Here is a 17,068-nt window from a genome sequence, read left to right on the forward strand (position 1 = left end):
ATGGGGGATATGTCCCCTCATGGGGATGACACAAGGTCACCACCACAGGGCTGTGTCCCCTCACGGGGGACTCGCTGCTGCTGCCCTGGGGCCGTGTCCCCTCAGAGGGGATGACACAGGGTCACCGCCCTGCGACCGTGTCCCCTCATGGGGGACTTGCTGCCGCCCTGGGGCCGTGTCCCTTCAGAGGGGACAACACAGGGTCATTGCCCTAGGGCCGTGTCCCCTGAGAGGGGACTCCCTGCCGCTGCCCTGGGGCCGTGTCCCCTCACGGAGGACTCTCTGCTGCTGCCCTGGGACCGTGTCCCCTCCTGGGGGATGACACAGGGTTGCCACCCTAGGGCCGTATCCCCTGAGAGAGGACTCCCTGCCGCCGCCCCGGGGCTGTGTCCCCTCACGGAGGTGGGGGGGGGGGGCTCCCTGCCGCCGCCCCTCCTCCCGCACAAGGACCCGGCCACAGCGGCCGCCGCCCCTCAGCGCACACCGCCCCCCCCCCCCCGCCTCCTCCGCGGGGGCGGCGGGGGGCGAAGCCCGGCGGCGGCGGCGGCGGCGGCGGCGGCGGCGGCGGGAGCGAGGCGCCTCCCCGCGCAGCCGCCGCACTACATTTCCCGGCGGGCCGAGAGCGGCGGGGCCGGGCCGGGGCCGGGGCCGCGCAGGGCCGGCGCTGCCGCGGGGCGGGGAGGGGAGGCAGGTAGGTGGGTTGATCGGTCGGTGGGTGAGTGAGCGAGTGAGCGAGGGAGGCGGGCGCGGCTCGGCCGGGTCCCCGCCGGCGCCCCATGGAGCGGGGGAAGATGGCGGAGCTGGAGAGCTTGGAGACGGCGGCGGAGCACGAGCGGATCCTGCGGGAGATCGAGAGCACCGACACGGCCTGCATCGGCCCCACGCTCAGGTACGGCCCGGCCCGGCCCCGGGGACAGGCGCCGGGGCCGCGGTGTCCCCCCCGCTCCCCTCGCTGAGCCCTGTGACCCCCCCCCACCCCGGCGCCGCGGCTGTGGGGCAGAGCGCCCTGGAGGGGCCTCCCGCCCCTGCTGTGTGCTCCGTGCCCGGCGGGGCTCCGACCCCCCCCCCCCCGGCTCCGGAGCTGTGTTTTACAACCCCCCCCCCACCACCCTTTGCGCCGAAACTTTGAAGAAATTTACGTGTTTTTTTTCTTTTTTTGCATTTTTTTCCCCCAGTTTTTCACACCTTAGGAAATGTGGGGAAATTCCCTCACTTCTTCCTGCTTTGCTTCCCCCCCCCCCCTAGTTTCTCCCACCCCACATGCCCTTCTGCGCATCCCTCCCCTTGGCAGCCCTAGGTGGGATGTACGCGTCCCACTGGGGTCAGAAACGCGGTAACGGGGAGAGGCGGCGGAGGGGGAAACCTCGGCCTCTTCGCCGGCATCCCGCCGGCCTTGGCCGCCCTCGCGTCCTGCCTCGCTCTGGAGAGCTGTCACGCCAGGTAACCGTTGCGTGTCGGGCCCCCGTTATTCCTAAACGCGGGGCCTGGTGGCTTCGGCCCCTCGGGGCGCCTTTGGTGCGGTGCGTCTGCTCGCCGGTGACTCCGGCGAGCTGTCGCGTTGCGTGAGGTGGTGCCGCTGTGACAGGCGGTGGTGCAGAAAGAGGGGGAGCGGAGGGTGGGGGGGGGGGATTTTGCTGCGTAACCCAGGGTTTGTCAAAGTTACCCTTGTAAACCATTGTCTGCTCCTTTTGATTATTGGCATCTATTTCACCCCCCCTCCCCCCCCCAAAAAAAAAACCAACCCATGACTAATTGTGAAGCCGTGGGTATGGGTACAATTACCATCCTGACGATGATATGAGTTAATGCTTCTGTATGGTTAATGGATCCTTTGTTCTCTTATTAAACATCTTTTTCCAGCGGTTCTCGCAGTGTCGTCCTTCAGCTGGAAGAACCCGTGTCTTAAGCTGCCTAACTGCTGACTTTTCCTTCTGTCTGGGAAGTGCAAGTGACCGTAGATGCGTGCCTAGGAGCACTGACGTTTTGCTTTTCTTTTTTTCTATAAGCCTTTCTGAAAGTGTTTTATCCTTTCAGGTGTTTTTTTGTGTGAAGCCGTTTAGGATTTTGCAGCAGTGACTTCTGCTGCAGCGTTAATCTGAAAGACATGGTAGCTGTCTGTATAACAGAAGCCTGTTTCTCATGAGAAATCACCTTTTTTTTTTTTTTTAATATGGTATTTTAGATAAGTTGCACCCATCTAACGTATGTTCTTACTAGTCGGATAGAGCACTGTTAAGATAGCTGCCCTCAAAGAGGTCATGTTATGGATTCAGCAGACAGCGTGTCTGTCCCTCTTTCCCCCTGCCGTTTGAAGTAAAACAGAAGTTCCCCAAAGAACTACATAGGAAACACGAAATACGTTGCTCATAATGATGATTCCTGGGACACATGCTCTAGAGGACGCTGCTTGAGCAGGGGGGTTGGACTAGATGATCTCCAGAGGTCCCTTCCAACCTCAACCGTTCTGTGATTCTAGGAGCACAAAAGCATTTGTTAGCTTATGAAAGGTTAACAATGTGAGTGGGTGGAGTATATTTATAATCCATTGTAATCAAATTGATCAGGCTGAAAGGCAGTAAAAGATGGAAGAATGTTGCTGCCAGATGCACGTAATTTCGAAATCTAAATAGTTATGTTGTCCACAACTTAAATTCAGGCCTTGTCCTAACCTCTTCACCCCTTCGCGTTGCGAGGTTGAAGGGGATGTGTTCCCTTTCTGCAGTAAGTCGCAGTCGGTTTCACGCCGCTCCCTGGGTGTTCTTCAGCGTCGGTGCGTTAGCCCAGGAGCTGCTGAGCTGGAAATCACGGCGCTAGGTGGGAATATTGAGGTATAAGCAGAATTTGAGCCTCCTGCCCCACCCCCTCCACAATATCCATTCGTTTCCTTTAAATATTTAAGGCTTACAACATCATGATTTTAGAGTTAATTTACTCACCTGTCTTCAAATGTAAAAGGATTTAAACTGTTGGTAGTCCAGTGTGGACACAAACTTAAAAAGGCAAAAGGTTTGCATATGTGGAGCAACCAGGACACTTGATTTGTCTTGCTAAAGGATTGCCTGTTTGTTTAGTTTTTTTGTCTCTGCAGTTTTCTTTCTAAAGCCTTTCTGTGAAACCTTTGAAGGGAAACCAAATGATGTTGTTAATAGGACATACTGAGAATTGGTTAGATTTATTTACAAAACTTAAAAAATAAAGATTAGAATGATGGGAGCTGCCAGCACTAAGAGTGTGGGTGTTTTGGTCATTTCATAAAACTAAGGGCAATTGATCTTATTTCTTAATATTAAATATCCAGTGGAGGTTAGACAAGGAGTCGGGCTTTATGTATATCCTTGCATACCCAGAGAAGAAACATAATGTCTGGTGTTAACTGTTGAAGTACAGTGGCTGCAGGATTGATTCTTGCTGGGCTTTCGAAGTTGCTGTTCCTTCATCAGGAGTGTTGTTCATAACATAATTGTAAGCAATAGCTGGTCCAAGGTTTTTTAGAGTTTCAAACCAGGCCGGTGTAGGGTAGGCATCATGTGCTGGAGAGTCCAGACAAGTGGATGCTGGAAACTTTAGAAAAGGTGACTCACTTCTTGTAGGCATCATGGAAGAAGTGTGTCTCCAGGAGCCAGGCTGGTTTCCCTTCTAGGAAGAGCAGTTTCAAAACACAGATCAGAAAGAGTCTGGTATGCTGGACTCCTGCTGTCAACAGGGACTTGTTTGCAGAGTTTTACTTGTAACATCTAACTCGGTGTCACTGATAAAACTGTGGCTACCCTGTGGCTCATAGTGGCATAGTGCTTAGGGCCGAATTTCTGTTATCAGTGGGTGACCGAGGAGTTAAGATGTTAAAGTGAAGGTCCAGCTAGTTCATCTGTCTGTGTGGGTTTGTCCCCCACCCATCAGGAAGAGAGCTTTCTGTTAGAAAAATGGCTAGTGTAGTAATTCTTGCCCTGGGGCGGGGGAAGGATGAGATGCCTTCTTGAAGTCCCTACCAGCCCAATTTTTCCTGCTCTTTTATTTCTGTGATTTTTGGGAGTTGGAGGCATGGGCCGGGACTCCGTTGTGCTAGGCACTGGACAGATGTGGAACAGAGACCGTCCCTCCTCAACGAAAGAAATTTCTTTCGAAATATAAAATGGGAGACAAGGGCATGTGAGGGAGCGCTGCAGCAGTATTGGCTCGTATGATGAGCCGCGTCTCGCTGTGCCTGTGGCTCAGATGTCGTTGAGGTCCCTCTCTGGTTTTATACCTCACGGTGAATGTCATTGGTTTTGAAGGAGGACACCGGGAAAGTTCAGTGAGTCTTTGTAGGGATCCTCTCAAGTGTGTGATGCACCTGGAATCAAAATAATACATTTCCGGATGTCTTTGCTGCTGTTCAGCCTTTACTAGTTATAGCCATTGCTCCTAATTCCACTTCCTTCTGCTGCTCTAATTCCTCCTTTTTTCTCTTGTGTTACGCTTCTGGATTTTTGCAGAATGTTTTTGCATCTCCTCTAGCTTTATCTAGGTTTCTAAGAATCGCTTAATTCTGTAGGATCAGCATACCTTCTAGAGGAAGGGAAAATCTTTCTTCCTTAAAATCATCTATTCGATAAACTGTGATGCTTGAGTGCTCTAATTTTTCTTGCGCTCAGTTGACTGAACAAGTTTGTCGCTCTTTAGCGAGCTCTTTGTCTAGTTCGTCTGCTTTTTGGTCGTGGGAAGCTGGTAATGGAACATAAGACCTGGTCGCAGTCACTGTAAGCAGGGAGGAGTGCTCCTGCGCTCTCTTTGGTGGCATGCCTCTGCGGTTTCTCATCAAAGTCACATGTTGCAAAAAGCACTCTCTCTCACTCTGCAGGCTCATACAGCATTTGCTGAGCACTTGTTCTGAGATATCTCACCATTGCTGCTTCTCCTTTAAACATGCCGAGACTACTTTATTGCACGGCTAATGCTATATTACTTCCGCAATTCTCTCATTTTCCCCATTTATTTTAGCCTCTCCCTAGCTCTTTGTATGAAATGTCCCATCTTTGGTCCTGTGTTTTGTGCTGTGCTCCTTGTAGATTGTAAATTCACGACTCACGCTGATACAGAATAAAGGCAGGAAAAGCAAAGAGATTATCTTGTATGACTGCCTGTGTACGTGGGCCACGTAACTTGGTTAGTTTTTCCCTGTACTGAGTCTGCCATACAGTGTTTGGCTAGCACCTGCGTTCGTCCAAAGATGAGCCCCCACGAGCCCTTGTGATGATCAGAATTGCTAATCATTTGACAATTTTGTGGTTTCAGCCTGCAGATGTTTTACTCTCCTCTCCTTGCTACTCTGTAGCATCTTTTAGCACCTGAGGTCTTATCACCGTTAAAACAGATGTTTATATTTTTCAAGTCGCTTCTTAATCTTCTTCTTGATTGATTATATGGTGTGAGCTCTTCTAGCCTGTCACTGTACTGAAAACTCATCTCCTGCTCTGAGGTTGCCTTTGCAGCTTTTTGAAAAAGGTGAAGAGTTTTTTAAACAGCATTTAGTAAGTAAAACCCAAACCCCTGAACTCCTCTGGCCACGTATAGATAGTTGCAATTTTCCAGCAGTCTCGTCCTTGCTGTAGACGTGGATAAAATTTTGTTCATACTCTCTTCACTAGTCTCCTATTCATATACTGAAAGATTTAACGAGCTCTCTTTTCCTCAGCAGCAAGGTCAGCTACTTCAATACAGAGTTTATTGAAGATGTGGTTCTTCACAGCTATAGCTCGTGTTCTTCTTTGCCGCAGCTGTACCTTTGTGCTTGCTTCTGTTGAAGTATGAGTTGTTGGAAAGGATCAAGGTTTTCAAGATTGCTCTCTGTGGCTGCCTGATTTCATGATTTGCTATTCTGCCAGCTTTTGTGTCATCTGCAAGTTCTATCATCAGTCCTTTTGCTGACTGATTTTTATTTACTTTCCAGATTGTTCCTTAGTGGGTGAGTTTCTTATCAGTTATGTTGTGACTAGGACGTACCTGTACTCTGTTAGAAAATTCACAAACGTTAGATCTCGAGGAACAGTTAATCGCTCAGTGTGTGTGCTTTTGTATTGTATAGAGCCTGTATTTTTAATAGGAGTTTCATGTCTGTCTGCTAATTGTGTGTGTTTGGAGAGATTACAAAGTTGTTTAACCTAAGAATGAAATTAAGCACGCTTGATAGGCTGTGTTTTCCGCTAAGCGGCTCTTGACTGAGATTAAAGTAGTACTGTAATTAAGCTCTATTCTCTAAATCCTTTATCAACTTTTCCATGACTGTGTCTGAGATTAATGTTGTTCTAACTGACCTGTAACTACCTGACTGACCCTTTTATAATACTAGCAGTGTGCTGTATTCATCCCACTGCCTGGAATCTCCCTGGAATTCCGAGCTTTATTCTAAATCATAGAGCCGGAGGTCTCTATGATTCTTGGTCTCCTAATTGAAATGTTTGACAAAAAAATATTCTCCTCTGGGAATAATGGAAATGGGTCCAACTAACCTCATCTTGATGGTTACCTCGCCTGAAGTCCTTCCTGGCACCCTCAGCTGTTCCTTTGTGATTCTGTTTCCCGGTGCTGAACATGAGACTTTGGGGCTTTGCTTTTGGAAATAAGACTGATGGTTAGGGCCAGGCCAGTGCTGGGGCTCTGTTTAGCCCCTCTGAGCTCACCAGTGCCTCCTTAGCTGAGAGTTGCAGCTGGGGGATGGCAGATTAGGGTATAGTTTGAAGGGTTTTTTGACTGCTAAGCAGTTGTCCCCTGGGTTTCATCTGAGACATTATTCTGGCACAGCCTTCATGTAGGTGTTGAAACATTACACCCTTTCTCCCCCTCACCTTATTTTTGCAGGTGGACTAGTTCCCCTGACTCCATCATGGGCTTCTCAGGTGCTCCCCAGTGTCTGGCCTGGCGCGAGAGATCAGACGGCAGGGGACTGGGTCTGGGCGCGGGCCATGCTGTTAGGCGGCTGGCTTCCATGAGCTTGGACGTGGCGTTCTTCCATGAGCTGCCTCTAATTCCCTTACCTGGCAGAAAACTATTTTGCTTGGTTAGGGAGATAAATTGGCTTGTGGAGGGTCTGCTGAGCGCTGGAGCCAGCACGCAGGAAGGAGCAGCAGCAGCGATGTGCCAGAGCGGTTTGCTGAGTCTTCTGGGTTGGATGCTAAAAATGAAGGTTACCCAAGCTGGTCCTAGGCTCTCTGCTTCAGTGGAAGAGACAAGGATAATACCTGCCTTACAGATGTGAAGCAAAGGGTAATGACAGGCATCTGGTTTAACAGCTTCCCTATTTCTATTTTGGGATGGCAGAGTGAAGGTGGTACGCTGTCTGCCGATCGCTTCTGGGGCTACCTTAACTGGTGTCAGAGGGCTGTGATGCCTGAAGTCTGTCCTTCAGCTGAGCGCTCCTTGAGTGAGGAGAGGCACAGCCTGATGGAGGGGAAGGGAGACCTTGGGGTGGGGATGGGATGAAGCGGGCCTTGTTTCGCACGTGCTGGTGCTGGCTAGGAAACACCCTCTCAAGGTCATGAGCGTGATAAGAGTTGGAGAGCCTCTGAAAGTCGGACTCGGTGTCTATAAAAATGCGCTGAGGCTGAATGCTCTAACAGCTGGTTACTGGTACGCCTGACAGAGTTAAAACTCTACTGAATTGATTGTCCCTATTCCGCAGCCTTTAGTGGTGCTGTGTCGCGTGGTGAACGTTGTCTTGGCTATACAAGTTCCATCTCTTACTCTCGCTTTATGTATAGTAATGCACGAAATGCCACCCACCAGCAAAAGAGTGCCATGAAGAAGTAGCTCGGCCCTTCTACACGCTGAACGCTGGCCCTGGAGCTTGTTCAGGAAGCTGCTTGTAACAACTGTAAGTTGTGTGCTAATAAAAGCCTCGCAGGATCTTTTGAAGCATCTTTCAGCCCGTTCTCTTGCCACCCAGACAGGGAAGTCGCAATCTCCTGAAAACGAATCTGTGCCTCTCTTCATATGTACATAATTAAGTGTCTTTTAAAAGACAGTTTGTTGCAATACTGCTTGAATTATATTAGCGTTCCCTTCTGGTCCGGCTGATGATGTTCAGCTCCAAGTTTTGTGTTGCAGAGAAAAAAATATCAGCGACTGCTCGTATGAAATAATTCAGTACCAGCGTTTGTAGTCTATCAGGAGATGGACTGGACTGGCTTAATTTGTGTAGCATCTGCTGCTTCTGCCTGGAGGTATGCTTTACTTAATTATCTCAAGTTCTACAGGTACCTTCTTTTTTGCAGTGCTAAGGTCTGATGCTGCATACTGTTTTGGGAGGGTGAATCCTTATAATTTGTATGAATTCCCCCCCCTGTCTGCACTGTGATGTAGTCTGGAGGGAACAGCTTGCAAGAATGTGCTGCTCAGTTATTTATAGCTGATATTATTTTCTTCCATTTTCTCACAAAAGTACGTTCTTTTCTAGAATTTAATGAATCGCTGTCCAAGGGCAGATTATCAAATGCCTGTCCCTATCCTGTGGGATGCAGAAGTGTACCTGGGCTCTTGGTCACTCCCTGAATTTATTTTTTTGCTTACCCATCATGTATTTTGTCTGTTATAACAGTAAGGATGGTAGTGCTGGGAGTGAGTAAGCTAAAAGGGGGTATTTCCCTTGAATCTTTAGGAAAGGGCTGCTGTGCTAATTTGTATTAGTGTCTGCTGGAGTTGTCACTGCACGTGACTTAACAGTATTTCATCTTGAGCTGGCAGCTGATCCCATCTTTAGAGCTCTGTGCTGTCTTGCTTACAGAAGATTGCTTAAAACCAATAGTTTGGAGACTTGGCGTGCTGGCTGAAGTTTCCTTGATAACTGGCCCTCCTTGGGCAGAGTTCCTGTCACATTTAAGTGTACCTAGACTGTCCTCTGTCATCCTCTGATTCTTCTTTTAGTAGTTTGAAGGATTTTTCTCCCTCTCCCCCCCCCCCCCCCCCACATTTTTTTTTTTTGGTAATAAAACAGACACTTATTCTAAGGCTGCAGAAGCCTAATAATACTGACTTTCTGAATCCTTCATCTCCCAGAGGAGAGTAAATATGAGCTCTGAGAAAAAAGTGAAACGAATGGGATTGCTTAATCCGGAGAAGACAAGACAAGGGGGCACAATGCATCTGCAGATGAAAATATAGAAATAGACTGTTGAAAAGTGCAAGAAAACAAACTCATTTGCTATGCACAGGCTGAGATATGGACTTGGATTGCAGCAAAGGGGATTTAGGATAGATGTAAAAAAAGTGCTTTCTAACTGTAATGAGAGTTGGAATAGGTAAGAAAATCAAAGAAAATCCCATCAGAAGCTCTTCTAGTTCACTGTACTGTTTCTGATGTTAGCTACGAGCGAGAGCTTAAAAAATGAGATACAGAGTAAGTATAGACATATTCTCCTAGTTTCTTGAGATGTACCCTTGGGAGACTTTCTGCACAGAAATGGTACCAATGGTACCAGCGTTTTTCTGTTCAAGAGCTTCTGATGGATTTCTTTTTTTTTCTCCTCTCCAAAAATTTGTCTCATCAACTTTTTAGTCCACCAATGTCCTAACATTGAAATGCCTTGCAGCAGGAAGTTCTGCAGCTTAATTTTGCATTGTGCATTCCTTTTGGATTTAAAATTGTTTTCCGCTAGGACAAGATCTAGGCTGTCACGATAGATAATGAGCGATAGTAAATCAGTCCTCTCTTTTTTTTCCCCCCCCTTTTTCTTTTTTTTTTTTTCCTTCCAAGCTAAAGGTTGTTAATTTATTCAGTCTATTCTCCTGCTAAAGCTGTTTTGAATTGCTCGTTATCTCTGCTGCTTTTCTTGGTATCTTTTTCTCATACAGCTATCACCTTTTTGTGATGATGCTGGCAAGATCAGAGCTGCACATAGTTATCAGATGCAGATTCGTTTTGTGTGATTTATTGAGTGGCACAGTGATGTTTTCTGTTTTGCTTTCTCTTTCTTTGCTAATAGTTCCCAGCGGTCCTGAGCCAACATTTCTGGCAATATAGCCGTAATGACTCTAGCATTGCTCTTCTCAGTAGTAGGATTTAATTTGGAGCCCCTCAGTGAGAATGTATTGTGAAGGGTTTGTCCCCAATCCCTTCCCTGCAAGCGTGCTGTTTTACATTGCTTAACGCTGAACGCTTTGTCGTTTTGTCACCTCGATGCTCAGTATTGCAAGATCCTTGGCAGCTTTTTGCTTGGGAGTTAGTCATACTGAGTAGTGTGGTGTCCTCTGCAAATGTCATGACGTCCATCCCCTTCTCTGAAGCTGAACATCAACTTTTTTTTTTTTTTTTTAATTTTCACAAGGCTTCTAACATTAAAGTATGTTGGGTCAAACAGATCCCCCTTGGTAACGGGTTGGACCCCTTCAGAGAACACTAAAGAGCAGGATGCATGAAGGCCGTCCCCAGAAGCTGTTGTCTTTTTCACTGTGTTGTACCTTTTTCATGTTTGTTAGCTACCTCGTGAAGAAGAGTGCTGCTAGGTTGCCCAGTCGCCCCTAGCGCTCTGCTGTTTGCTGGATTCTTCTCACCCTGCGTAGGCCTTTAAAGACACTGGTATCGTATTTTCCATCTTTCACTTCTGTAGTGATAACTGTAATGTTAGCAATAGGCTATGGCTAAACAGAGGTTCATGGTTTGGCAGTTTTCTGTCACACCCCTTTAGTGTTTTCTTGGGCAAATGCAATTGATTTCACTGATCTGATCTAAACATCTTCTGTTAACATCTCAACCTGAGGGAGGTTTGAGCACAGAAACTTCCTTAGTCCCGTCTGTGGCACACAGTAAAGCAAATCATTCTTCTGGTTGTCTACGCTGGAATCATTTTCCTGAAAAGCTCCTGCTGTCTTGCTTGCTCTGCTGACTGGCAGCTTCCTGGCTTCCGATGTTTGAAAAAAGTTGCTAGTTCTTCATATTTTGAGTAATTGGCTTTTCAAATGCCCTTTTTTGGGTGATTTCGTTTGTTTACACAGATTATTTTGCACTTAGTTTATTAGAACTTGTGCTCTTTAATCTTCCAGGCTTTGAAAATGTTTTCTCTTATGCCTTGAAACCGTCCTCTACTGCTATTTAATGCTGATGTCTGAGGGATGTGTGTATGTGAGTGTTTAAAGCCTCTCTTAATAGCTAGTATGCTGCTGGCATAGAGCATACAAATATGTCTCTTAAGCAGTTTCATTGCCACCCACGAGCATTTAATACCTCTAGCTGTTCCTTTTGAATTTCCTTTTCAGCTGGGAAGAAATGAAGAAGCATGCTGTTTTTCTTCTTTGTAATCATATGAACCCGTAACGTGTTTTTTCCGCTCCCACAAAGGTGCTTGACGTGAGTGTTTCACACTGACTGTTACAGAGAGCCCATCATCGATTCTGAACACTTGCAAAGGTTGCAGCAGAAGTACCTTCTCCTGCAGGTTATCCTAACTCGGTGCTAACAAAAGAATTTAAGACATCTAAAACTTCTGGTCTTGGCACTGCCCGCTCTTTTGCCTAGGGAGCGTCTGTGCCTGGAGGGCCTGAAGGACAGGGTAGACAAGCATCTGTCAGGAATGGGTTAGGTAAGATTGACCTTGCCTTGGCGACTGAAGTGGATGAGGTGGCTTCCTGAAATCCCTTCCAGCTCCCCTGTGAATCATGAAATCCCTTCCAGCTCCCCTGTGAATCAACAGGATGCTTGATTTCCCTCCCCCTGCCCCCCCCCCCCCCCCCCCCCCGGCTTCCGTGGTTCTATCTGGTCATGGGCTGAGGTCCAGCAGCAATGGTTGGACTGGCCATAATGCTCTTTCATTAATAGGAGATGGTATGCAATGTGGTCCTTTGGCCACGTTGTAGGCCTTTGGTTACTGTTTGAACGTTCAATAAGATAGTTTTGTGAGGGTAGGTGTGTCTCTAGCTTCTTCGTGACGCTAGATTTACTCTGCTTGTGCAGATCAGCTGTCTTGTGCATGTGTAGCACTCATGGTGTTTCCAGTAAGCAGACGTCCAAGCTTTTTTGGGATAGTTTGTTCTGGGAGCCTCCAGAAAGGAGAATGGCTCTTTTCAAGAGCATGCTACCCCCAGGGTAATTCATTCAGCCGGCCTCTGGCCATTGTCCTTTCTGAGGGCTTCTCAGATCTTCCCAGGGTAGCAAGCTGCCGGCTGGACTAACTGTCCTGCTGAATGCCATCTTCCTCAAGGTAGTTCCACCTCCAGTGGCTTCTTGAAGCGTCAAAAATTAGAGCCCGGGTTTCTTGACTTCCTGTGCATGTACCTTTGGAAGGTAATATCTTTTAGTAAAATTTCTAGATGCAGTTTTAGGTCGTCACAGAGAATTGTTGCTTTCCAATATCCAGCCTGTTTTCCAGGTGCTGTTTGTCTTGCAGAAATGGGGCTGTACTGTGTGTCTCCTGCTGGAACTTCCTCTCTCGGGCTCCAAATGGGTTTTGGTTTGGAAAATCAGTGCACGGGTAATTAGCTCTCCTGCTGGGTTGGCCTCAGAGCTAGCAGTTTGCTCAGGCGAGACACGTGCACGCACCGGTTCGTGCTCCCGTAGACAGTGACTTGGACACAAAGAGGCTGAACGGCATTAGCTGTGGTGGAACAGCAGGTGAGCAAATCCTTGTTTCTGCTGTTTCTCAGTGGTAGCTAGTGGAAAGAGCTGAGGCTGAGGCTAGGCATGATCCTCCATCTTAGGCTAGGCTGATGCCCTTTGGGATTTTAAACTGTGTGCAGCAGGGATGGGAAAGTCAAAATCTGCAAGGGCTTTGCAAAGGTGACTATACTCTTCTGAACTCCTGGTGGCAGGTTAGGGTCCTATTTAGCAGCTTGGTTTTTGAAGGCCTGTTTTTAGTAGTTTTGCTTCTGGCCTGGGTTGGGCGTGCGCCCTGTGTGGTCATGGTGCATTAGGAATAAACGAAATCACGTGAAGGAAGACCATACATAGGGAGGGACTTTTAACGGTGCTCTGGCGTATGACCTGAACTGTCTGCTTGGCTTCCCTTGTGCCTGAGCAGGACTTTACCGGTGCCAGTTTTACTTTGTGCTGGCCACTCTGGGTGTGGTGACATGTGCGCCACAAAAGATAGCAGGCTGAAAGCGCTCATGTCCTTGCGTGCCCCGGCTGTGTGATGAGTGAGTGAGCCCAGAGGGAGTTGCCCTGAGGAGTATTAATAGATGTGGAGTTAGCTAAACAATTGTGTGATGAGCTGTAAAGGTGCTCGAGTGGCTCGGAACAGATTCAGCATTGGCTGCTGTCTCAGTGAAAGAAAGTGTTTCATTTGCTTTTGAAAATCCAGAATTGATGCACAGGGGGCCAAAGCTCTGTCTCTCCTGCAGTCCAGGGGTCCCCACGTTCGCCCATGCTCTTTTTAGAGCCCTTGCGCTTTGCTCTTCGTGCTGAGAGGACGAGGGTGCTTCAGTTGAGAGTTGCAGCTGAAATAACCTTGGTCTTTCTTCTGCACCACTCCCTCGGGCCAGGGTGGTGGTGACTGAGCTGCTGCCCAGAGGAACGTTTTTTTTCCCCTTCTGCAGTGAAATAATTCCTCGCCTCTCTTTCTGCAATAAATAAAGTTCCAAATGTGGCTCTGCAGCTGCTGGCTGGCCACCCTCCCACGTGTGGTACCTTGTGCAGATGTAGGGGCCAAGGATACAGATGCAGCTGGACAGGAGGTGTTGCTGTGACTGATGCACAGCTATGTGCTCGCTTCTCGAGTTTCGGGTGAAGCAGCTAGAGCCAGCAAACAAGATCTCCTCCTTAAAATCTGTCAGCGAGTTTAAGAGATTTGCCAGGCCTTCTATAAAAGGTTTACTGAGAAGCCAAGTGTGTGTGTGTGTGGTTTTTTTTTCTTTTTTTTTTTTCCCCTAATGCCATCCAAGAGGAACAGAAAGGGAAAAGATGAGTGTAAGGAGCGTTTCTTTCTCCTCTCTTTGAGTAATGAAGAGCTCCAAAGTAAGATAAGTGGCTGGAAATGCAGAGGAAGCTCTTGGCAGTCTTTGGGGTGATGGTCACTGCTTTAGTCTTTGCTTTCAGTCTGGTGCCTTGAAGCCCGAGTGCGTGACCAGCAGAGACTGGAGAGGCCTGATCAGCAAGGTGAGCGAATCTGGTCAGGGACACTGATGTCGGAACTGACCCAGGGTCCTGGATATTTGAGCCCCAGTTAAACAGTACTTTAGGGTGCAAGTTACTATTGTGCGCTACTAAATTAGGGCTTTTGTGACTCCAGGTAGCATGCAGGAGAGTTCATATTGGGCATGTGCTGGGCCTGAGGGAGGACTTGATTTGAAGAAGGGATTTCTTGGACAGGAACTTGCTAGTGGACGTAATCTTCTGGAAGTTGGTGCCTGTTAAAAAGTTATATTCCAAATGTTGCCCTTTTAAAGCTAGCCTTTGCTTTCTCTCTGTGTGAGTTGTTGTTAGCATCTAGAGACAGTGAAGACTGGTTGAACCATCTTGCTATCCCATCCCTCCCTCTCTGTAATATGGAGAGAACTGAGCATCAAATGTTTATAACCTGAATTTGTTAGAGAATCCATGCCCTTCTTGAAAGCCTGTTAAATATATTGGTAATCATTCTCAGCCTGCCTTTTCCTGACAATCAACATAATCTAATGCTTCATTTGTAAGCCAGTGTTCCTGGAGAAGTACAGATCTGCCTCCTGATCTGAAGAACGTAACCTTAGTGCAGCACAATTAGCAAGGGTCGTATGCAGACAAAACGAGAGGAGGAGGAAGGGAAGGAGGATGAGACTGTATTAAGTCTCCATTGGCTCCTCTAATGTGACTTTCCCTCCCTCCTTCCGTGTTACTGCTCACCTAAGTGCTGGTAGAAGATGCGCTCTTCAAAAGGATATGAATGCAATGAGAGCGATGATTTAGGAAATATGTCTGTGAGAGGCATCCTCCGTAGAGGGCAGCATGGAAGGAAGTAGGCACATGGGGGAAAGAGGTATGAGTCCCCTTCTACACATCACTCCTTCAGTCAAGCAGCCCCTCCAATGGGGAAGCTGAGCTGAATGGCATGGAGAGGCAGGGGCAAGATAGCCCAGGCCTGTGCTCTGCAGCAGGAAATTGCTGAAGGGTATGTAGGTGGTGATGAGATTAGGATGGTGTGCAAGAAAGCAAGCTTTGGTCAGGGTTGGAGCAAGACCCAGAAGTAGAGATGTGATGAGGGCTATGGGGGATGGTAGCTGAACAGACTGTGAATGAGTGATGTGCTCTGGGGATGGGAATGAAGGAAATAGATGGCTGTGGTCTCAGCTTAGAAGCTGAATAAGGTGCTACCTTAGGTAAAAATAGAAACTCTGTGCTCAGCTTCATCCGTAATGACATAAGGATACTAGATTAAACCATTCAGGCTTACGGAATTCATTGCTAGTCACTGTGAAAAAGGAGACTACAGATCTGGTCACGTGAATTCTTTGTCAGTCCTCTGAAGCCACTTCTTTCTCTGATCAGATAATTTTCCTCTGATCAAAATGATATAAACCTGTAGAAATGTTCTACCTTGGCAGAAAATTCTACCTGCGTGGCCTCAGTGTGAAGTTAAATGTTTTCATGGGGCCCTGTGAAGTTATGATCACCTCCCCATGCTGCAGAAAAGATGCAAGGCTGTTGAGATGTGTCCCACAGGAGCTAAAGACTGCCATCAGGAATTCAGAGCCCTGCTGTGCTATGTCCTCTAAAAAGGACCATCTCTGTCCTGATGGGCTGTCGCTCTTCTTTGGTGTCTTGTGACCTTGTCTATTTTCATTTGAAGATCTTTAAGCTTAGCAATACCCTTCTGAAGCAGTGGAAGAACATTTAATTGCTGGGTGATTTCCATGAAACGCATAGTCCCTTTGAGGAACGGAGAGCTCTTTAGCGCAAATGCGTATTTAACTGGGCAATGCCGTAGGACAGAAAGTAGGAACAAAGCACCTGCATCCTGTTGCAGAATAAACTTGCAAAGACCAGCTGGAGTGACCTCTACTGCTGTTGGGCCAAGAGATTTAAGCTGAAACACATTACCTGGGGAGAGAGCCTGGGAATTTCTGATGATCCCTTTGGGAGATACATATCCATGAGTGGGGCATTTTCCTTCCTAATTTCTTCTAGAACTGACCTGAATTGAGATGCCAAAAGCCCTTCAGCTAGCAAGCAAAATTCTTCCGAAGTCATTGGGCCTCTTTGTATTTAAATGCTAGAGAAACCCCAGACTGAGCTTTGTAGACCCTGCTCTCCCATGCTGGACTGAAGTAAAGTTCTTTTTAGGAAACAAAGCGACAGAAGCTGAAGCAACGTAGCTACGATCTCTTTCTTATCGCTCCTCCAAACTGGTAATGCAGCTGGAGTGGAGCACTAGAAATTATGGTCCTGGTTAAGGGTTTTTTTGCACAGCAAGCTAGAAATGATGTAGTTGAGCCAGGAAGTATGTGCTGTGTTGGCCTGAATAGAAGGGGAAATTTATGTTCTGGGAAACTCCAGTTTGTCCCGTGCTTGTGGACTGTTTCAGGTGTGGATTTGTCTCACAGTCTTTAGGAGTCCATGTGGTACCCTCTGGTGACCAAAAATGCCTGCTGCAGTGGCTGAGACCGCCCGCTGGCAGCGAGGCTGGCACGGGTGGTGGGCCAGGAGCTAGAGCATCCCGACTTGCCACAGGATGAATGCGTGCCCCAGCAAGGCAGGGACGCCACAAGCTGTGGAGGAAGAAATGGGCTATAATGCTGTAGTATCTGTGGGTTAACCAAAGGGGTATCAAGGCCTCTAGCATAAGCTCCTATTAGCAGCTGCTGTTTGCCTCACCCGAAAGCTGATGCCATCTGAGAAGCTCTCTCAGACTTGTAAATGCAAAGTCCGAATCAGAAAAGGCCTCAAATGTTTTTGTATGTAATACAAATCTTTTGTCCATAGGCTTGAGTAGGTTTGGGGCTTTGCAATACCAGTACGGTACTTGCATGTCCCCGTGTCCCTGCCCGCTAGCAGTTTTGGTAGTGAAGTTATACTCTTAAGAACAGGGTTGTGATTTTGAATTTTTCCACTGACAAAACCAGCTTTTCCTATATACTCTGTAATCTGTTGGTCCTGCTTGTTTGTATCTTGATTCGGAAGCAGCAGCTAAAAATG

General features: G+C 47.6%; 1 protein-coding gene across 17 annotated transcripts in view; it reads left to right on the forward strand.

Moving 5' to 3' along the window:
- The first annotated feature begins 627 nt into the window (after nt 1–627).
- Nucleotides 628–17,068, forward strand: part of EXOC6B (exocyst complex component 6B) — a 313,137-nt gene continuing 296,696 nt past the window's right edge. For 13 of the 17 annotated variants that reach the window (XM_068943851.1, XM_068943853.1, XM_068943859.1 and 10 more), the window contains exon 1: nt 664–889. In XM_068943851.1, coding sequence (XP_068799952.1) covers nt 777–889 — 113 coding nt within the window. In that variant the 5' untranslated portion in view covers nt 664–776. Of the gene's footprint in view, nt 890–17,068 lie in introns of all 17 variants that reach the window. The other 4 variants (XM_068943861.1, XM_068943855.1, XM_068943864.1 and 1 more) reach the window with 2 other exon arrangements.

This window comes from Struthio camelus, chromosome 4, assembly GCF_040807025.1.
Source record: "Struthio camelus isolate bStrCam1 chromosome 4, bStrCam1.hap1, whole genome shotgun sequence".
Classification (NCBI taxonomy): domain Eukaryota; kingdom Metazoa; phylum Chordata; class Aves; order Struthioniformes; family Struthionidae; genus Struthio; species Struthio camelus.